This window comes from Talpa occidentalis, unplaced genomic scaffold (genome assembly GCF_014898055.3).
Source record: "Talpa occidentalis isolate TD23 unplaced genomic scaffold, MPIMG_talOcc4v2.1 talOcc4.8, whole genome shotgun sequence".
Taxonomy (NCBI): Eukaryota; Metazoa; Chordata; class Mammalia; order Eulipotyphla; family Talpidae; genus Talpa; species Talpa occidentalis.
In genome coordinates, this window is record NW_023605194.1 from 97,745,921 (window position 1) to 97,768,489 (window position 22,569).

At 38.8% G+C, this 22,569-nt stretch overlaps 1 protein-coding gene across 1 annotated transcript; it reads left to right on the forward strand.

Annotated features, from left to right (window-relative positions):
• The first annotated feature begins 913 nt into the window (after nt 1-913).
• Nucleotides 914-21,160, forward strand: BNIP3L (BCL2 interacting protein 3 like). Its single transcript, XM_037495709.2, has 6 exons — nt 914-1,122; nt 8,231-8,414; nt 12,819-12,891; nt 18,476-18,579; nt 18,685-18,834; nt 20,551-21,160. The coding sequence occupies exons 1-6, from the start codon at nt 1,023-1,025 to the stop codon at nt 20,597-20,599; spliced, it is 660 nt and encodes a 219-aa protein (XP_037351606.1). The 5' UTR covers nt 914-1,022; the 3' UTR covers nt 20,600-21,160.
• The last annotated feature ends 1,409 nt before the right edge of the window (nt 21,161-22,569 follow it).

The following is a 22,569-nucleotide window of genomic DNA, read 5'->3' on the forward strand; positions in this document are numbered from 1 at the left end:
GGGAAGAATTAAAGTTAAATAAATTGACAACATATCAAACATAAATTTCAGCTGGATGGAGTCTAAACATAGAACCTGTAAGAAAATTAGAAAAAGTCATTGGGTATATAGATTCACAACTTGGGTATCAGGGTCTTCCCAAACTATAGAAGATTACTTTTGATTTACACGAAACAAAGTTAAAAGACAAGTGACAATCAGAGAAATACAGGCCGCACAAAATCAGAAAAATCAAAGACCTGGAGATTTGAAGTAGACGGTGTTTAGGACATAAGGTAGTTCAGGGCCACCCACATACAGGAAAACGGCTTCCCACGTCATGTTCCAGAAATAAATTAGGTGTTAGGATTTGGGTGATTATTTTCTCTTGATTTCCTAAAATTTCCTTTTTTTTTTTTTTTTTTTAACAATGATGGCACGTTACGTTATTAATTAAAATTTTTGAAAATCTTTAACAACTGGTCTGGCCTGCTTTATACTGTTCCCTGTTTGGAGTGTTAATTTTTCACCAACTTTTAGGTTTCAGCCGGGGAGGCACCGGGGCTTTTGCTTCTTTGGGGTGACCACGACACCCACCTACCGAGGCGAGTCCTGACTGATATTTAAAAAGAAACGCCCACGGGTGAAACCACGACTCTCCGGTAGGCGCAGGAGACTGGGCGCCACACGTTAGCTCCTCCCACTTCCTCCTCACACCGTTCGCCCCGTCCTCTACCCCACTCCATTCGCTGCGCTCACTCCATCGGGCGAGCACGGATGACACGCAACAATTCATACCTAGTGCGCGCGTCAGCGTGACGGCCGCGTCCCCACGTCCGTGGCCCGCCTGGGAACGCCCCCTCCGCGCCCCGCCCCGTCGCTTGTTGTGTTGTCATCACGTGGCCCGGGCGTGTCCTGACGTCAGTGGCAGGGGCGGGATTGCGCAGGCGCAGACAAGGGGGCGGGGGACTCGGCTTGTTGTGTTGCTGCCCGAGAGCCGGAGACAGTCTCGCTGTGGCCGCAGCTCCTCCAGCCGCCCGACGATGTCGTCTCACTTAGTAGAGCAACCACCGCCCCTGCACAACAACAACAACAACTGCGAGGAAGGCGAACAGTCCTTGCCCCCACCAGCCGGCCTCAACAGTGAGTGCTGGGCGGGCGGGCGGGCGGGCTCGGGGAAGGGGATGGGGGAGGAGGAGCCGCTCCGGCCGCCGCCGCCAGCTCCGCGCTGGGGGCGGGAGGAGAAGGCAGCCCATTGGTCAGGGCGGAGGATGTGCGGGTGACTGACAGCTCCCGTCACCTGTCAGGAGGAGATGCTCTGTCTTCCTCCCGGCCGGTCTCGTCGCCCTCTTGGGGTCGCGGGCTGGGCACGGCTGGGGTTCGCGGGTGTGGAGGGCCGGTGGCGTGGGGCGGGGGGCATGGGCCGATCCCACCTGTGGTGGGCCCCGGAGCGGAGCCAATCGGGGCGTGGAGGGCGGGCCTTGGGGCGCGGGTGGGCGGAGCGGGCGGCGGAGGGGACGTGGGCTGGGATGGGGACGTGCGGCTGGGCCGCCGGGGGATGGACGCGGGCGGCCCGCCCAGGGGAGGGGGTGGCCGGGGACCGCCGGGGGCCGGTGGGCGGCGGGAAGGGGGTCGAGGCCGGGGGACCCCACCCAGCGGGTCGGCTACCCCGCCGGGCCGGGAGCCTGAACCCTCTGTTTGGGTTCCTTTGTTAGCACGGGCGGGTCAGGAGAATTATTTGGTGTTTCAGTGGTTACTTGTATCGTGTATGGGGTTGAGGAGATGCCACTTTTTTTTTGAGGTTTTTCTGAGTTGCTCAAGTGATTTTTTTTTTGTATATTATGTTATACGGTGGGGTTGTATGCCCTGTCGGTCTGTCTGTGAACAGCCCCTTGAACCACATACAAGGTTGCACAAATCACGGTGTCTGGGCCGGTGGATTTTTTAGAAACGGGGTTGAAAACAGTCACACACGAACGATTGGAAGTTAACGGGTAGTATGTGAGTTCCCACCAACTACAGTTGCTTTTCAGAACATTCTGGTGCTCAGACGTCTTGTCCTAAGAGTATTCTTAAATCTGGTTAGAGCTCAGGGTGTTCTTGGAAGGGTTCTTGCCCAATCTTTTTGTAATTCATTTCATGTGAAAGAGGTAGTTGGGACAGTTAGCATATGGCCTGATGAAATCGTTCAAAAATCTTTTGGGTGCTTAAAGGTCACTTAAACACGTTGCAATAGCTTTCTTAAGAGCTTGGTGTTTCAGCATGGCCTAAGAATTATTTTGGAGAAGAGAGTTTCTGTCCTTACAAGATGAAGATAGAATTTGAGTATTTTAACATGTTTTCATTACTTTTTGTTATGACTTCATCTTTTGATGGCTAACTTCCTTAAGTGTTGATTTTTTTCCAACACTGTCTTCTAGAATGTAAAACTTACATACTATTTCGTATGCTGTTAGGATTTATTTGTGCCTTTAAATGGAGCTTGTTTCACGTATTGCTATACATTCTTAAATTATTTACTCATTTTTGGCATAGCCTCTTAGAATCATGGGGTTTTTGAATGGGAAGAGACTTTAGAAATCAGTACCCCATTATTAAACGAGTCTAGAGTAAAGTGTGTTCAAGTTCACCTCCCCTAAGTGGAGATCTTTACTTTTACCCAGTCCAGTGTTTCTTTCAGGACACTTGTTTTCAGTGGCTCAGAACCCCCTAGTTACGTATGTTTTTTATTCTTTCTGTATGTTATTCCACCTCATGTACAGGTGTCCTGCCTCTCTTTTTTTAAATACACTGTCTTATTTGTACTCAGTACTTTCCTGTGATACTTACAGGCTAGCTATTGGTTAGTATGTATACATGAATTCACAGAAAGCGAAAGGATTTTAATTTTTCCTTTGTCATTTTACCACAAAAAAGCAGTATGTGAGCTATATGTGATTGTTTATCTCCATGTCTGACAAGTCTGTAGGGTATGTGATGTTCTCTGCCAGTCAGTTGCTCTGCTTTGTTTATATTAGCTCCTACAGAAGTGAAGAACACTTAGCCTGATACTAAAATGTTCCTCTGGGAAATTGGCTAGATACAAAGTGATTTATTTGGAGTAGTGTGAGTTTTTATAGTTACTGGAGTGTTTTCAGATCCTGCAATATTTAATTACTCCCCTCATTCCTTTTACACTGTTTTTTACCTACTTATACAACTGGACTGGACAATACAAGTCTTACTGAGTCAAGTGATTTTTGGGCATTGAGCAAAACAACTTATTCAGGCGTCCGATACTGTCCAAATTGCTGATAAGTTGAAGTTCTTTGTTGGATGAAGTTCCACAACTATGAAAAACAGGAGATGAACTCATTGTACAGATTATCTCACTTGGGATTTTATCTTTAGGTCAGGGGTCATAGCACAGTTTTAATAGCAGCTTATTGAAAAATTTGGAAGAATAATACAATTTTTTTCCAGTTTACCATTTTAGGGGAACTGTTCACTTTCACTCCAGATTAGTAGACAAATATCTGAACTACTTCTTTTCAAGGTGAAAAGGACATTTTCAGGTTTCCAATTCTTAGAAAATTACCATTACTTAAGACTAGTTGTATAGGACATGTCATAAATTCAATAACTGGTATAAGGAAAGTCAAAATAATAGTATAATTCTTCGCATTGTTTAATGTCAGAGCTACAGTCATTTTTTTTTCCTTTTGTAACTCTTTAGCCATTATGTATTTGTTTTTCCCATACAGCAAGAAGACTTTTAAGTCTGTGAGGTGAAATTTCAGTATCTACAAATACTGTTTTAAGTTTTGAATATGTAAGTAATTGGTGTGTAAGTCCCTACTTGTGCAAATAAAGGACAATTTTTTTAAAAAAATAATAACAGTGTCAGTGACTCTTCCAGGTCTGAACTCCAGCATCAGATATTTGAAATAAAATATAGGCTTTGAGGAAAGAAAATAAGACATAATGAAATATATCATCACTGGTTAGGATAAAAGTTATAACTTTGAAAAGTTGGGGGAAAAAATTAGAAAAGCTCTTTTTCTCTCTCCTCCCTCAAACCCCAGCTCTCCTGACTTCTCTTCTTGCAAGAGAATTGAACTAATGGTTTTAAAGCTATAAAGAGTATAATTCAGCCTACAGTCATTGAATGTGGTCACAGCTAATGGACCAACCTTACATATACGCTGTATTAGAGAATGTAGAAGTATGCTTCTTTCAATCTCTTAGCAATTGTCAAAGACTTAACTAGGAATTTGCTCCTGTATTGTGCATATGTAATATCTGGCATAAGAGAAATGTTTTCAGCTTGGACATAGTCTTTCAGTATAATTGAGATAGCCTTAGTTTTTTTTTTTTAATATTAGGAGGAGATTTCATGTTGAGTTTTTTTTTAATTTTGTGTTGCTTGGACAGCACAATCATCATATCTTGCCTTGTTTCCTTTCCAAGTCAAAGGGGACACTGAGGATTGGTAGAGTTAGAACATTAAGAAATTATTAAACTGAAAATCAGGAATGAACTAGGTGATGAGAAAAAGGCATCTTCTCCCATTTTTCTTAAAAGGAAGCTAACATGTTGCCTCATAATGAATATCTGTGTGCAGCACTGTTTATTTCCATTGGTGGTATTCCTGGAAGAGAATTGTTGAGTTAAAGGATATCTAAGTTTCTAAGGCTTTGCTACATTACCCTCCAGATTGTTCACTGATTATAATAACAAAATATTAGAAACAATCCTATGGTGAGTGGTAACTGTTGCCATTTGGCTAACAGTTAAAGTATGGCATGTCTTTATGATGGCATGCAATGTAGTTGCTCAAAAGACAATATTGACATTGAAAGGCATCCACAAGTTAGATAAGAAATGCTTCTTACAGAAAAATATCTACAGTATGATCCATTTTGTTATAAAAACAGAAACAGGGCTTCCCTGGTGGTGCGGGGTTAACGTAACCTATGAAACAATCCACAGCTACTGTAGCATTAGTTCGATACCTGGCCAGGGAACTACCCCACATGGCACAGCAGACCTCTGACTCGCCCACTGCTCCCCTCAGCAGTGTATTTCAGTCAGTCTGCCTGTTTTGTTCCCCACTCTATCTCTGGTGGATCCTCTCATCCCACACCTCTGGCCTGTACCTCAGTTCTTGTATGCATAAATAAATAAATCTTAAATAAAAACAAAAGCAAAGCTATATATTTGGGGAAAACTAGAAATTTACATATGAAACTTTTTTTTTTTTTTAAGAAGATAGGTTTTTATTTTGGGTTTTTTGTGTGTGTTTTTTTAAAGATTAATTTAATTTATTTATTTATACAAGCACTGGGTACAGTCAGAAGCGCGGGAGGGTGAGAGAATTCACCAGAGCCAGAGCAGGGAGCAGAGCAGGCAGAAGGACCGAAGTACACTGCTGAGGGGAGCAGCGGGCGGCAGGAGAGGTCTGTGGCCATGTGGGACCCTCCTCCGGTGGCCGGGGAGCAGCTGGGGATTGAACCGGCACTGCAGAGGCTGTGGGCAGCCTCGCAACCCAGCGCTCAACCGCTGCGCCACCGGGGAGGCCCCTACATATGAAACTTTTGAAAGTGGTTTCCTTTGGAAGTTGAAATAGTTGGTTTGAAGAAAATGTATGTTTACTTTACATGCTAGTGTTTACATTTTCAAGAAATAAGTTTTTGAAATAAATGTTACAGAGTATAAGAAGGTAATTAGAAAGATAACTTTCAGTAAGCTTTTCTAGTATGCCTCTTCAAATTCCTAGGTCCAGAGAGCCTGATACTGTAAAACAGCTTTTTTCTTCTTTGATCAGTTACTTCACGTGAACATAAATTACATTTTAGGGAAGACTGCCTTCCCCAGACACCCATAGTGAAACTCCTGGTTCCGTACTTCTGCCTCTGCAGGGCATCTCTGTCTTCTGTTTGTTTTTATTTTACACATTGGGTTTTCTGTATAAGATCCATCATATGTTTAAAATAAATTTGAAACTCCTGGAAACTCTGAGAGTAAGAGAAAAAGTTTACCCTATACCCCTTGCTCTGTTTCTCTCTGCCCAGTTAAAAATATTTTGCAGATCTCTAAGTTTAGGGAGGCTTTGGCACATTTCATGTACACTCCACAGGCACTCCAAATATTTAAATTACCTTCAGTGTCAGATCTGCTGTAGCTTTGCTAGTTGAGTTTGTTAATCTATTTCAGGTTCGATCGACTGTGTGCCCACTTTGTGTGTATGCAGTGAAACCATGGAGACATCATAAAAGTGTTGTTTAGCAGACTAATCCCAAAAAATTAGTGGTGATTATGGGACTGTGACAACTACTGGGACTGTGACAACTACTGGGACTGCTTTGGAGGGAAAGGAAGGAAAGAGTAACTTTTTTTTATTTAGCAAACACTGTTCTAAGTACTTTACAAATATAAACTCTTAGCTGGTGTATAACTGAGCATCTCCAGTTTACTAGGACCTTATCTATCCTCTTTTTTTTTTTTTTTAATAGAGGCATGCTTTATTTATTTGTTTGCTGGTTTGTTTGTTTTGTTTCTACATGCACTGGGTACAGTCAGAAGTGCGGGAGGGAGGGTGAGAGAATTCACCAGAGCCGGAGCGGGGAGCAGAGCAGGCAGAAGGACCGAAGTACACTGCTGAGGGGAGCAGCGGGCGGCAGGAGAGGTCTGCGCGCCATGTGGGACCCTCCTCCGGTGGCCAGGGAGCAGCCTGGGATCGAACCGGCGCCGCAGAGGCCGCGCACAGCCTCGCAACCCACCGCTCAACTGCTGCGCCACCGGGGAGGCCCTTATCTATCCTCTTATATTTAATCCTCACAGCATCCCAGGGAGGTAGGTACTCTGTTATTATCTTTGTTTAGTAAATGAGGAAACTGAAGTCCAGAAAGTCACACAGACAGTAAGTGGTGGAGTCAGATTTCCAACCAGATCTACCATTGAGTTTTTCCTTCATATACAGAGGTTAAGTTCACTTCTGAATCTGAAATAATCATCACCTCATTTAGAGTACATTTGGGATTTGAGCCTGTTTTGGTGATTATTCTGATGTACTTGATGGAAGACTGTTCTTTCTAATGCTTCTGCAGTTTTGGAGGAATAATCACCCCAGTCTGCTTGGGTGAACATTTTCTAAAAGAAAATTTATTGTTAGTAATGAAAATTATAGAAAAAGTATACCATTGTGTCTTTTTGTTGTGGTGTTGGTTTATTGGCCACTGTTAATCAATTCTTATTAAAATTAAAGCAACTAATGGGTTCAGCAGACTCCTCGAGCCAATAAATATTTTCAAGACGTATCCAAATTACTAGTGCCACGTCCCCTTTCCTGTAGCTCCACCCACTTCAACTGTTTGCCTGAGAAAACTTCTGTTCTCCTGTGCCTGTGGCAGATGCACAATTGTTTTCTGCCCCAAGCAAACGAAGCTTCATGGAAATCCCTAGAAAATAGGAACTCGTGGGAGAGAAGAGTGGAAAGACAAGTTCACAAGGTATTTTCAGTGCATTGAAAAGGCAGAAAGAATAGGAAGAGCGAGGTAGAAAGGAAAGGAAGAAACTAGTTTGTGGAATAGAGGTAAAGTTTTTTCAGAACTTTTTATATTACAACTTGATTTTAGGTAAGTGCCAGCTGTACTCATGCTCCAGATTTGTATACAAATTGAAATTGATTTGATTTAAGTCACCTTCCTAGGAGCTTCTCAGTTGTTGGTACTAATAAATATATAGTTGTTGACTTATTTAGATGGCCTCTATGAAGTTTCTAAGCATGTGTTTATTTCATTTGTGGGAAGGATACAACTATAGCTGCGGTAAACTACAGGAAAATTTTAAAATATGTTAACTCTATAATATATAAAATTGAAATATAAAAAGTTGGTGGCATATCTTAGAGTAAAGTAGCTCTTTATTTTTGTGAAAAGCAACTTCAGAGTTTTCTGTATGGTATTTATTGTGTATAAACTAAATTTTAACCAGAAAGGAAAATTGAAGACACATTTTCTAAGATACTAGTTTTAGAGTTCCAGATTTGTTTGGTTCTTAGAGTTGGTTGATTGCATGAACTATTTCTGGAACAGAAATATGTAGATTTTTAGACTTTCATTGCTCCTAATTTATTTGTTTCAGGATACTTTTGCATTTGGTTCCAAGTGAGTCCAAATTCTTATCTGAATTCCTCATAGTCACATCTGTGTGCACATGACAGGTTTCAGTTTTGCTGTGGTTAACTTAAGTTATCTGACTTGTCCAACAGGTTCCTGGGTGGAGCTACCCATGAATAGCAGCAACGGAAATGATAATGGCAATGGGAAAAATGGGGGTCTGGAACATGTGCCTTCCTCGTCCTCCATCCACAATGGAGACATGGAGAAGATCCTTCTAGATGCACAACATGAATCGGGACAGAGTAGTTCAAGAGGCAGTTCTCACTGTGACAGGTGGGTGAGATCCATGTTTTGATAGAATTCTGGAAACAGGTGGGTTATAAGACTCATTCTCATTAAATAATAAATTTGTTTATATTTTTATTGAACAAAATGTAACTCCTGATTTATTGCAATGTGTATAATTAAGCCAGACAGCTAATTGACCTGTTCTTGAGTATCCACCATTCGTCCCCAGGTTATATAGTAGTTTTATTTAGATTATATCATTTTAAGATATTTATGCTTAAACCTCAATGACATAAATGTTTATTTTTATAGAATTAGTGAAATTTTCTCCCATTTTCTTATGTCCTTTATGTCCCTGTTTTACATACTACATTCTGCCTTGAACACAGCTGTCTCTGCATATGTCCATCAGTCCTTCTCCCCATGAGCCTCCAGAGGGCAGGGTCATGTTTCATCTCCTCTGTTCCCTTCAGAGCAATGGTTTGCACCTATTGTGAACACTCGGTAAAGTTGGGATGATGGGAACTGCAGCTAACTCAATTGATAGTAATATTTGTGCAAGGTCTGCAAAGGTCGTTAATTTTAAAGACCATTTGGAGTTTTTAGAGGAAGCTTTATTTCAGACCTTATTTTTTAATATTTGATTTGGGGACACTATTTTTACTGATTAATGACTGCTTATGGTAAGGAATGAGAATATAGAGATATATATTAGTAGAGTGTAACTGAGTTGTTAGTTCTCCTTTTTCTGTATTTTAGAGAGACTAGATGTTAATGTCATAGTGATATATTTTATAGATCTTAGACCAGTAACAACCAGGGTACTTGGATGATCTTCTGGTTAATTAAGAGTTAACTCTTATTAGCCTTGTAGAAAATGATTAAGAAGATATTTAAAGATATAAATCTCGACTATTTCTACGCGATAAGAGGGTGGTTTTTTTTTGTATATTTTTCTTCTGGATATTTTTGTACTTTGTAAAAATTATATATGTAACTGTCAGAATAATCTTGTTCAACATTCCTGCTTTATGATCCTCTAATGTTACCAAGACCATAGAGGACTGGTTTGCTGGCTAGGTGACCCCGCACACTCTTGCCCTCCATCTCACCTCTCACTTTTCTCTGTGCTGCCTAGAGCCTGGGGTGTCTCTTGGCAGAAGCAGAAGCAGAGCAGAGCAGATGTCTCTTTTCTGAGGACTTTGCCATTGACCCCAGTAGCTACAGCATTAGTCTGTGTTTCAGAATGAAGATTTATAGTTTTACATTTAAATGGTGGGTTTCTGAAGTTTTTTGCTTGTTTATGGGCCTGTTGATAAGGTTTTTACTACCTACTGAAGGTCCATGACCCTTCGTCATTGTTACCAGTGAAACTGTTGTCCACTTGAGCTGTTGTTGAACAGAGAAACAGCCACCTACCTGCCTGTCTGGTCATCATTTTCGTATATGATTGCAGTTACACTTGACATTGAATGTGAATTCACCACTTCACAATCATGTTTAAGTTAGGTTTCTAAACATGTGGTGAGAGATCTGGCAAGTACTTTTGACCACATTCCTGTCAGCTTATGTGTCTTTTCACTGCATTTCTGGTCACCTTTCAGAAGAGAACTAAAACTCTTAGCTCAGCAATATTCCTCTGAGATACCTGACTCATGCACTCTTAAGATTTGAAAATGTCTTCAAAATCATATAAAGTCCATGAATATATTTGTAATTGTTCAGAAGTGTTTCTTGTTGGAAAAGTGTTGTGATTGTCGGATATTAATTCCATAGCTAATTTATGTATATTTTCAATTAAAAAGTATTCCATAGATACATTTTTGTCACTCTGTTGTTTTTATTTTTTTAAAAAAAAAAAAGATTTATTCATACAAGCACTGTGTACAGTGAGAAGCGCGGGAGGGCGAGAGAATTCACCAGAGCCAGAGCGGGGAGCAGAACAGGCAGAAGGACTGAAGTACACTGCTGAGGGGAGCAGTGGGCACTGCAGGAGAGGTCTGTGCGCCATGTGGGACCCTCACTGGTGGCCGGGGATCGGCGCCACAGAGGCTGCGGGCAGCTTCACAGCCTAGCACTCAACCGCTGCCCACTCTGTTGTTTTTAGATATACTAAAAACACTCTGTGTTTTTGCTCTGTGTTTCACCCTATTGTAGTTGTTTTTAACCTACACACTCGATTCAGCCAAGGAGCTTTCAAGAGTACCTGTGCGCAGATTCCATCCCTGAAGACCCTCAGTCTGTTGTCAGGGTTGGGTAGAGACATGAGACTATTTTAAAAGCTCTGTAACTGTTCCTAATATGAACCAAGTTTGTTAGAAATGTGTAGTCAGCAGTTTACTTGTGAAATATTTAGTATTTTTTTAAATGAGATTGGTGTGCTAGTGGTAAAGCAGAGTGTAGAAGTAGGTTAGTGCTTCTGTAGATTCTTGACTTTGTCATTCTAGTGCCTTGATCTGGTCATAGCTGTGTCACGCTGGCCCTCAACTTGGTCTCTTGACAGCGAACCCACCTGTGTTTTGAGCATGACAGAAGACTGAGATAAGAAGAGTGCCTCATTGTACTTGGTTCCTGTGCTATAAGCCTTAGATACCTTTTTTTTTTTTTTTTAATTTTTATTTGTTTTTGCAGAGAACAACTGGGGTGAAGGTCAGAGGCGTAGGGGGTGAGAGGATTCTCCAGAGACAGAGTGGGGAACAGCAGGCAGATTTAAGGGGAGCAGCAAGCAAGACAGGAGAGGTCTGCTGCACAATAGGGAGGTTTGCTCCTTGGCTGGGGATCGATATCAGGCCTTGGTGGTAATAGCACTGAGACTTAACCCCTAGGACACCAGGGAGGCCCAAGCCTGAGATTTCTAATTCAAGACAAGATTTTCTAAGTTTATTAGTATTTTGTTTTATATTGACCCAGCTTTTCCTTTTTCCTATTTAAGGAAATATGTCAATTAGATGCCTGGGCCATATTTTACGTGCCTTAGGTAACTGTAATCTTTGAGCAGGTAGAGCCTTTTTTTCATCCCTACTTGAGTTTACATGTGGGATGTATAGTGATGACTTGCCATAGTTACAGAAGTAATCATTAATGAACCTAAGACTAGAACCTAGCACTTTGTAGTCATCTATTATGTTAAGTACAATTCGTGATCTTGTATTTTTTGTCTAAAAATTTGTCTGCATGTTATGGGAATATATTTTCTACTTTTCATTAAAGATTACATACATGTATAAGGGTATATAATTCACCTTGAAATACCTCAAAGCAAATATTTTTCAAATAAATAGAATAGTGATTCTCAGACTTTTTTATCTCAGTACTTCTTTATTCTTAATAATTATCAGAGCTCCCAAAGATTTTTGTTAATGTAGTTTTTTTTTCTTTAAGATTTATTTATTTTTATACAAGAATTGGGGTACAGGCCAGAGATCGGGGGGGAGGTGAGAGGATTCACCAGAGACAGAGCAGGGAACAGAACAGGCAGAAGGATGGAAGTATACTGCTGAGGGGAGCAGCGGGTGAGACAGGAGAGTTCTGTCCCGCCATGTGGGTTTCTCCCTGGCGGGCTGGGAATTGAATTTGTGCTGCAGTGGCTGCAGATTGCTTCAAAGGTTGTGTCTTAACCCCTGCGCCACCAGGGAGACCCTGTTAATGTAGTTTTTACATTTTGATATATACCATGTTAGAAAATAAAACTGAAAAAAAAAGAAAAGAAAACTGACATTTTAAAATAATATAATTTTTAAATATGTAGTCATTAAAAAATAATAAACTCAAAAAAAAAATAATAATAAACTCATTACAGTTTAACATGAGTAAGTTTTAAAACTTAAGAATTTACTATTTTTCTGTACCAAAAAGATTGGTAGAATAATGGCATTATTTTATATTTCTGCAAATATCTTTAATATTTGGTTTAATAGGAAGCAGCTGGATTCTTACCTGCATTTTCAACTCAATCCATTTTAATACCACACATGATGTAAGGTATACAGTCATGAGAGAATGAGAATGAAAGAGGCAAATTAATCCTAACCTTTGAGTCTTTGTGTAAATTGTTTTCGCACTTTTAGAACTGCTGGTGGTGAATAATTTAATGGTAAAAAATTTTGAGTAAAAGAACTCCAAACTGGGTTTCTCAATTTGAAGATCATTTTATCTTTATTGGAAAATGAATAAAACTAAGAAAGTGTGGCACTTTAGTATCTTTAGGCAGTACTTCCTTTGTAGATTTATTATTGCAAGGAAATTCATCACCACAAAAAAGTTACAGAACATTTTGGGAGTAAGAGTGTTCAATTTAATTTTTTCTTACAGGGAGTTATGATACATTTTTGATGTGCTACCTTTGCAGAATCATGTTAGTATAACTTTTCATTTTCTAATTTCCAGCATGGCCTCATTTATTTGACAAAATGAGAATAAAAACTAATGGCTAAATTATTTCTTTTTTAGCCCTTCCCCACAAGAAGATGGGCAGATTATGTTTGATGTGGAAATGCACACCAGCAGGGACCATAGCTCTCAGGTGTGTGTGTGTATTTGATTTACAATAAATAATTAGGAAAATGTACATTTTTAAATAACCATGTTTTGCTAAAATAACTAAAAGGTAAGACTTTTAAAAAATAGTTTGAAACTTTTAAGTTACTCAGTTTATGATTTTGGAATTTGTTTTGGATGACATAGGTATGTTTGCTTTATGACTAAGATCTTGGACCTTCGTCACTCCAAATGAATTAGAAAATGCTTGTCTGTGTAATGTGTCATTCCAATATTGTAGACTTGCTTCTTGAGTTAATCAATAGAGAAATTGGGACAGTTGTTTTATTCAAGTTCACAAAATAAATGAAAATGAATGTGTTTTTAGAACCAGCTGTGAAAGAAAGCTTTTTCTGACTCTGGAATCAAAGCAATGACTTTTGAGATGAATTTCAACAGGGAGAGATAAAATTCATTTAAATTAAGTAAGTTTTCTTAAGTTGAAAGATAAATATAGTTCACATGGAGTTGATGTTGAAAATGTAGATGGATGTAGTATTGAAAGTTTACAAAGGTATTTATTATAAAAATTTATACGTAAAATGTTGTTAGGAACTTCATACCCAGCCATTAATTTTTTGATGTCAGGTCACGTAAAAGTGCCAGAATACAAATTTTTGAAGGCAGGACTAATTGTCTTTCTCTCCAGTGTTACGGAGAATATTTGTTGAGTGAATGTTTAAATGAATTCTAACTTTGTTTTGTGAGGTGACAATGGCCTCAATCCCTTTCCACTAAAAATGTATTTTTTAGTATTTTGCATGTTATCCTGGATCCACCCCAATATTCTTTGTTTCAGAAGGCTGCACAGTTTCTCCCTACTGTCTCTGTGCTCTATTTGTGTTGTTCTTTGAAACCTAGAAAATCTGTGGGATTGACTACAAATTTATTTTACGATGAACCTCATATCATAGAGAAGCTTAGGGTGGTGAGACTCTCATGTCAGAAGATGTCTGACTGGAATTGTTTAATTGCTGGCTTATGTCAGTGCTGCCATGTACAGTAAGCTATGACTTACGAAAAAGAGAGACTATAAAATTCCATGGCCAAAAGTATACTAAGAAACCCCAAGATAGAGAAATGAAATAACTCTTTGGTATAGTCTTGCCTGAGAAAGATGAACTGAATTCAGACTATCTTTGCTATAGACAAGTTGAAAATCGATACTGGCAAAATGTGTTTTGAGGAACGTTTACATGAGATAGTGCTGAATTCAGATAAGTGGAGAATAACGTAGTCCTTGGGCTATATCTCAGTCTTCTACCCCAGTAGTCACAGTTCAGAGTAGCATATGAAAGTCTGACAATTCCTGTAGTAGTAAAGAAATGTGTTTGTTTATTTATTCTTTGAAATGTGTTTATTTAAACCAAGTATTTCACAAAGTTTTTTGACATTCACCTCACTGCTCTTCCACACATACGTACACTCCTTAAGGTCCTCCCTGGTGACCTGATGGAACACTTTGATAAGTGCTGCCCTGGCTCATGGAGCGGCAGGTATGCAGTTAGGCTTTACTGGTCATTGAGTTTAGGCAGAATTCTAGAGCTGACTGCATCCATCTCGAATTCCAGAGAAATTTTTGAAGGAAAATGTAAGACTTTTGGCCTCCATGACAGATTATGGTAGGATTGCTACTGTGATTCTTTAGTGAGTACCTAATTGAACACTGGTTATCAAGCCTTGGGTAAGCAGTACTAACGATAAGATCAGTCAGCTCAAACAAGCTTACATTTTTGGAAAGGCAATCTTAATTCCTATAAGAAAAACATACCAGTTTGGAATAGGACTTTTAATCAGGGAGATATTAGTAGGTATAATTTAAACTTTCAAAAAGCCTTTTACATTGCTTTATTTTTGACTGAAGAAACAGTAGTTTAAGGTGGGAGATTAGTTTTTTTCCCCCACAAATTAGAAGCAAATTTGGGATTATAAAATAGTTAAAAACAGCTTAACAGGGGCCTCCCCGGTGGCGCAGCGGTTGAGCGCTGGGTTGCGAAGCTGCCCGCGCCCGAGGAGCCAGTTCGATCCCCGGCTGCTCCCCGGCCACCGGAGGAGGGTCCCACATGGCGCGCAGACCTCTCCTGCCGCCCGCTGCTCCCCTCAGCAGTGTACTTCGGTCCTTCTGCCTGCTCTGCTCCCCCTCTGGCTCTGGTGAACTCTCTCACCCTCCCGTGCTTCTGACTGTACCCAGTGCATGTGAAAACAAACAAACAAACAAATAAATAAATAAAAACATGCCTCTATTTAAAAAAAAAAAACAAAAAAAAAAACAGCTTAACAAAATACTGTGATGGTACTTGCCCTTATTGAATATTTATGTATATGTATATGAGGAATAAGTGACATTTCCAGATTTAGAGAAGGAAGGAGAGGCTCTGAAAGTTAATAGGTACATTCTTGGTGCTACATTTAATGGGTTTGTTTGTTTTTTTAATTTTTATTTTCTTTCTTTTATCTTTACACAAACCCTTGTGTTGAAGGCTAGTTTTCAATAGATCACAAGATAAATTTTTTTTGAAAAAAGCTTTCCCCAATTTTATTGCTCTCAATCCAGTGAAGGAGATGCTGTACTGTCCTCATGAACAAATGGGGAAAGCGAAGTTTTGTCCTAATTAAGTTACTTACCTGTGGTCTCAAAGCAAGTAATTGATAGAGCTAGCGGTGAAAAAAGGTCCTCTGAGCCTGTGTTTCCTTATTCCCGCTAAAATAACTCAATGAATATGAGTCAAGAGAGCAGACAGTGTTGAGAGAATAAATTAAAACATGTCCAGAGAGTTATGGTATAAGAAAATCTAAAGTAATTCATTTAGGAAAAGGAGCATTCAGGCTATACTTTTTGAGGATAGTCCTGAAAAATCTCAGTTTTGTAGCACAAAGTAAAATGTAGATTGTGTTTTTTTTTGTTTTTCTTTTTTTAAAAGATTTATTTATACAAGCACTGTGTACAGTCAGAAGCGCGGGAGGGTGAGAGAATTCACCAGAGCCAGAGCAGGGAGCAGAGCAGGCAGAAGGACCTAGGTACACTGCTGAGGGGAGCAGCGGGTGGCAGGAGAGGTCTGCGCGCCGTGTGGGACCCTCCTCCGGTGGCTGGGGAGCAGCTGGGGATCAAGCCCGCGCTGCAGAGGCTGCGGGCAGCTTCGCAACCCAGTGCTCAACCGCTGTGCCACCAGGGAGGCCCTGTAGGTTGTATTTTACTGTTATTTTTGCACTGTTTCTGGGAGCGAAAAACTAGCATAATTTTGGGTATCATTGGAAGATGATACAGACTGAAAATGTCCTACTTTTCCCTTGAGTAAAACTGTGGTTATCTATACGGAGACCATAGTGTATATTTCAATAGCCATGTTAGAGACCTAAGAGAACCTGAGGTGGACTAGAGAATAAACATGTAAATGATTAGATGGTAAGGGGACTTCCACAAGAGAATATTCTAAAATCCTCAATATCTTTTATCTAAATAGATGTAGGTGTGGGAGAGGATTATTGACTCAGTTAAAAAGCGTAAGTCTTAATGAAATAAGTCCTTTTTACCATATTCTGGAATCCCAAGAATCAGAAGGCAATTTAAAACCTGAAAACTGACAAATTTAAGATTAAGAAAAGCAAGCACAGGTTGGAAAATGAAGAGAGCTTATAATTCTTATTCTTAAGGTAAATACTCTAAACTGACCTGGGACTTAAAATATATCTATATCTCTATATGGACATATACCTAGATCTATATCTACATAGATACAGATATATAAAATAGTCCACAGATTACTTTTCTTCACTCAGAAAGTGAGCCTTATGTAAAGAATATCGGCCTACAGTGTGTTGACTATTGTCAGATAGTGTGTGTATACAAACTGATCTATAAACAAATAACAATTGTTTTTGATTTAGGATATTTCCAGAGTTACTCTAGGAGTCAACTCATAATTCTGAGTAATCTCAATATCCAATGGAAAATACTTAATAGTAAAGATTACATCGTGTCTTCCAGTGGAATTTGTCAAATCCAGCAAATAAGAATGATACCACCAAACTAGCAAAAATCCATGAGGGTTTTACTTTCATTTTGATAGTCTCTGGATCCAGAAGCGCCCTTTTATTATCTGAAGCTGCCTTCCTTCAGCAGCTATTTCAAAGAGAACTAGACCTTATCAAAAAAGAATCACAAGGATATGTCCAGCTCTGCATTTTTTAACTACCTACTAAAAAGGATAAATTCTTTGGTCGAAGAGTAAATCCTATTCAAACAAAATAACAAAACAATTCCTAACATTGAGACTGGTTTGAGGTCATAGTATCACATACCTTAAAATTGAATAAATAAGTATGTCATTTTTTGGAATTTCTCATTCCTGTGGGTTCTATTGAAAGAGAAGCTGTTGAAACTTTTTGTTCTTGGCTTGCAATTGTAGGTTATTATTAGCAAGAAAAGGAATTCCTTTTTCATTTATTTGCTACAAAAGACATTAGATTCTCATTCAGTATAAAATTATTCCCAAAAAAATAAAAAATAAATAAAAAAATAAAAAATAAAATTATTCCCAGAAATGTTTGACTTAAGTAGTTTTGACTAACTCTTCGGAACTGTTTGGATAGCGATTTGTCTAAAAAATAAAATCTTCCAGGGAGCAAATTTAATGCTTACGGAGAGAGGCTTTAGAACAGTTTGCCTGTCTTTAAATTCTGGCTCTGCCACTAACCATTTATGAAACCTGGGGCTATTACTTAATTTATGTTTCAGTTTCCTCATCTGTGAAATGGAATATCAGTAGTTCCTATTTTTAGGGTTGTTGCTAGGTGTAAAAGTTAATGCAGGTAAAGTGCTTAACATGATGCTTATTGTAGTGCTCAGTAAATACTGCCGTTACTACTATTATTATTCACACCTGCCAGATGTTTTCTCATCACCTTATGTTTGTTAGAATATACTTTATGGTGTGTTCCCTTTTATTTAAATTATGAAAAAAAAAATTTTTTTTAATAGAGGCATGTTGTATTTATTTGTTTGTTTTTGTTTATACAAGCACTGGGTACAGTCAGAAGCGCGGGAGGGTGAGAGAATTCACCAGAGCAGGGAGCAGAGCAGGCAGAAGGACCTAGGTACACTGCTGAGGGGAGCAGCGGGCGGCAGGAGAGGTCTGCGCGCCATGTGGACCCTCCTTCGGTGGCCGGGGAGCAGCCGGGGATCGAACCGGTGCTGCAGAGGCCGCGGGCACCTTCGCAACCCAGCGTTCAACCGCTGCGCCACCGGGGAGGCCCTAAATTATGAAAAATTTTAAATGTGTACAAAATAAAGAAAATATTGCAGTGAACATCCATTTTAGCATTTCCCAGACTGAGTAGTTATCAAGGTTTTCCACACTATAGTTAACATATTTTGAAATACAAATATATTTTTTTTAGATATTAACTGCTCTTAGATCATTTTGTCAATCTTTTAAGAAAAATGGCATGTTTGTGCATAAAAACTACTGACACACAACCTGATGATTTTGGATATTTACTTTGATTTGTCTTCGTGTAGTAGGAAGAATTGGTGTTCCTTTTTTATTTAAAGTTTGAATTGTTCTTTCTAGTCAGAAGAAGAAGTTGTAGAAGGAGAGAAAGAAGCTGATGCTCTGAAGAAAAGTGTAGACTGGGTGTCGGACTGGTCCAGTAGGCCAGAAAACATTCCACCAAAGTAAGTTTTTACATGTTTCTTTCACGGACACGGTGGACTTCGTAATTTCCAAGATATTTTCAGCAAATGCATTGCTGACTCCTGCATCTGAATTTCTTTCTCCAGGGAGTTCCACTTCAGGCACCCTAAACGTTCTGTTTCTTTAAGCATGAGGAAAAGTGGAGCCATGAAGAAAGGGGGTATTTTCTCTGCAGAATTTCTTAAGGTGTTCATTCCGTCTCTCTTCCTTTCTCATGTTTTGGCTTTGGGGCTAGGGTAAGTACTGGCAAACTTCTGAAATTTTTTCCATTCAGTTTGTTCTCATGTTTTATTCCACATGTAAGAAATGTACATGAAAGTAGATTGTACAGTTTTGCTTTTAATGTTTTAGTGCAAATAATGTGGACTTAAGAATTACTAAAGTTGGTACACTATTGTTAACATTGACAGATATTTTTATAGTAGAGGTTTTATTTCTAATTTGAAAATATATTGCCCATATTCCCCAAAAGGATCATTTTTAAATGGGATCTTACATGTTTTATTTTTTTTTTGTGGGTTTTGTTGTTGTTTATAGATTATTCAATATTAGCTAAAGGTTAAAGTAAACTGATCTTTAGTGATTAATTTATGGTTGATGTTGATGAGAAAATATACATTATATAGAATAGTCCTTGAGTGAAACCGGTTGGGAGGTATTTTTTTTTCCTCTTTGTAGAGTCTTATTCTACAATTAATCCCATATTTACCTGTAATTCATTAATTTTTCAGATTTGCTTCTTAATTTCTTTTCTTCTTTATTTGAACAATTGAAATCTGTTTTCAAAAGATTTAAGAAATTAAGCACTAGCTATTACTGCTCTTTAAGACACAGATGTTGGGCCTCCCCTGGTGGTACAGCGGTTGAGCACTGGGCTGCGAGGCTGCCTGCAGCCTCTGCAGCGCTGGTTCGTTCCCCGGCCGCCAGCAAGGGTCCCACAAAAAAATAAATAAATAAATAAGATACATGTTACTCTCTGTAAGGATGCCCAGTGGGTCATTTTCTACAATAACCAAAGCTACCTCATCCCTCCTCTTCCTTCTAAGGAGCTCAGCATATGGGAGAGATGTTCACAGTTCCAACATGGAAACATATTTGCAACTTTTCCACATACCCATTTGTCTTTCTGCATACTTAAATCAGGTTTTGTGATGGCACGGACAGTGATTACGAACAGCAAAATGGAAGGTGTGGATGAAAGGAGTATGTCAGTGTTGTATGGAATTGGTCAGGGGTAGGAAATTAAATTCCCCTCCAGTATTTAAGCAGTGTAGTTCATTTGCCCTCAAGAGATTGATTTTGTACCTTGCAATATCTCTTCCTTCCATGAATCTTCAAACTGTTTCTCTTACTGATGGAAGTGTAACTATTGCTGTAGATGAATGTAGAAAAAAGGACTTAAAAACGTGGATTGATTTCATTGCACTGAAGGTTGAGGCTAGTCCATATTTTCCTTTACTTCCCTTATGCATATGAAAGGTAAAATACTTGCCTGACATGGGAAAGTAATATTAGGCCCTTAATCTTTAAGAGTTTAGCTGTTATCAAGAGCACTCTGTAAAGCATGGCAGCTTTTATAATTTAGCATATTATTATATTCTGTATGTGACATAGCAGTAGAAGTTCCTGTCCACCACAGAGGAACATCTCAAAGGAGGTTGGCTCTGCTTTACTCATTGGAGAGATCTGTTCTCTCTGACTTGACTTTGTTAATCACTGCCCATGGGCTGTCCAGTTCTGTCTAATGAGTAAACATCATCATGTAAAACCAGTTTGGCTGGCTGGTGACTAGTTCCAAATAAGTCAGCGACAATTTTAGGGTTAGGGAACTGTGAATACACACCCTTAAAGCTTTTTTACAAGGACTGAAAAATTGAGTTTTTAAGTAGAGTTCAACCTGTGGACAAACTGATACAGGACTTTGAAACATGATGCACTCTGTTTCCTTTCAGCATCTATATTGGAAAACGACTGAGCACACCTTCTGCCAGCACCTACTGAGGGAAAAAAAGCCCCTGGAAAAGCGTGTGACCTGTGAAGTGATGTATTGTCACAGTAGTTTATTTGAACTTGAGATCATTGTAAGCATGACCCAACCAACCGCCCTATTTTTACATATCCAAGTTCCAGTAACTCTCAAATCCAGTATTTTATTCAGACTCTGTTGAGGCATTTTACTAACCTCATTCCCTCTTTGGCCTGTAAGACACTTTAGACTTTCCTAACAGAGTTTACTGTTGTTTAGAAATTTGCAAGGGCTTCTTTTCCGCAAATGCCACCAGCAGATTATAATTTTGTCAACAATGCTACTGTCTCCTTCTAGTACCACCAGACTTAGACCTGCATCATTCATGGTATAAATTTTACCCTCACTAGATAACTCCCATGTCGCTCTTAAAATGAGATCAGGTTAGCAAATGATATAAAAGCTTTGTTGTTTTGTTTTTCAAGAAAAAAGCAAGCTTCCCTAAGCTTGAATTTATAGTTATTAAAAAAGAAAACAAAAACAAAAAAAGACACAAGAAAAAATATATCCTGGGCAATAAAAATTATTTTAAACCAGCTTTGGAGCCACTTTTTGTCTACGCCTCCTAATGGCACCTTTCAGTTCGTAGGAGGCAGGCTGTGTCAATGATAGGTATGATGAAGTAGAGTAATTACTAAAATACATCAGCAGATTTTAATACTAGTATGTTGTAATGCTGTCTTTTCTATTGTGTAGGATTCATTCTTTCTGATAAGGAGGTCTCAGGCCTAGAAATACATGAAATTGCTTTTGGGATTTGTGTGTGTTTGGTATTTTTATGTTTATTAGCTGCATGTGAATTTTTCATGAATTTCTTTAAAATTTTTTTATTTTCTTTTTTTGTTTTTTTCCCATAAGAAGCAGCTTTGGAATGAATTCCATAATAAATACAGGCTTCGTGTTTTAGGAAGCTTCCCTAATACTCTGAAGCCTTTAAACACAAGATAATTGTTTCAGAGTTACTCCAAACTCTTATGCAACTTTGTAAAACAAACTTGGATTGTGGGAACAATTGACAAAATTCTGAAGAGATGCCATTTGTTTTCTTCTGATCGCTCTCTTTTTTTAATGTGTGCTGTACAGTCTTACCAAGGTGGTTCCTGTGGCTCTGCGGGCCCTGGTCCTTTCTCTTGTAGCCATCTTCTGTGTTAAAAATGCCTGAAGTTTCAGATTACTCAGCAGTTTCCTTCAACCATATACTTTTTTGTTTCTAAAATGTGAAGCTTTAGGACCAAATTATTAGAACACATCAGGATCACCATTTATTTCAATTAGATCTGATTGGATTTCAGAACAGTGTGACTCTGAAGGATACTAGTGTATGTTCTAGACATAAATAATTACTATTAATGATATAGACATTATTCTCCAATATTTAGGGAATCCTTGTTAATTTAAAATAATTTATCCATTAAATAAGGCACATCAGCTTGACTTAAATAGAAACACTATGACAACCAGGTTTTCTTGTTTGCAGAAACTTTCTCTTTGACATCAAGTTTTGTAAAACTGATGTGTTTTAGTGGAAAACACCATGGAGATGAAACAATTAATTTGACTTTTTTCAGAAATGCAATTATCTTTAGGAAAGATTATCCAAAATAGTTTTCAGAGGTATTTTATTTTTCCTTTCTAGCATTTTTTTGATGTCCAAATAATTTTAAACTTTTTGCTCCTATCTTACTCTTAAACCTGAAAACACTTGATTTGCCTTCTGTAACCTGTTTATTTCAAGTGTTCATATCTGAATTTCTTTGGGATGAAAGTAAATCTGATAATTCCCTGATTTTGAAAGGCCTGCATAAAATTGGAAAGGCTGGTAAAGTTAAGAGCACTAAATAGCTCAACTGCTACAACATACAGTTTGTATTACAGTCGGTATCAATGACAGGGAAAAGTAAAATTAGATTTAAAATAAGAGCAACTTTTTATAGGCAACACATTA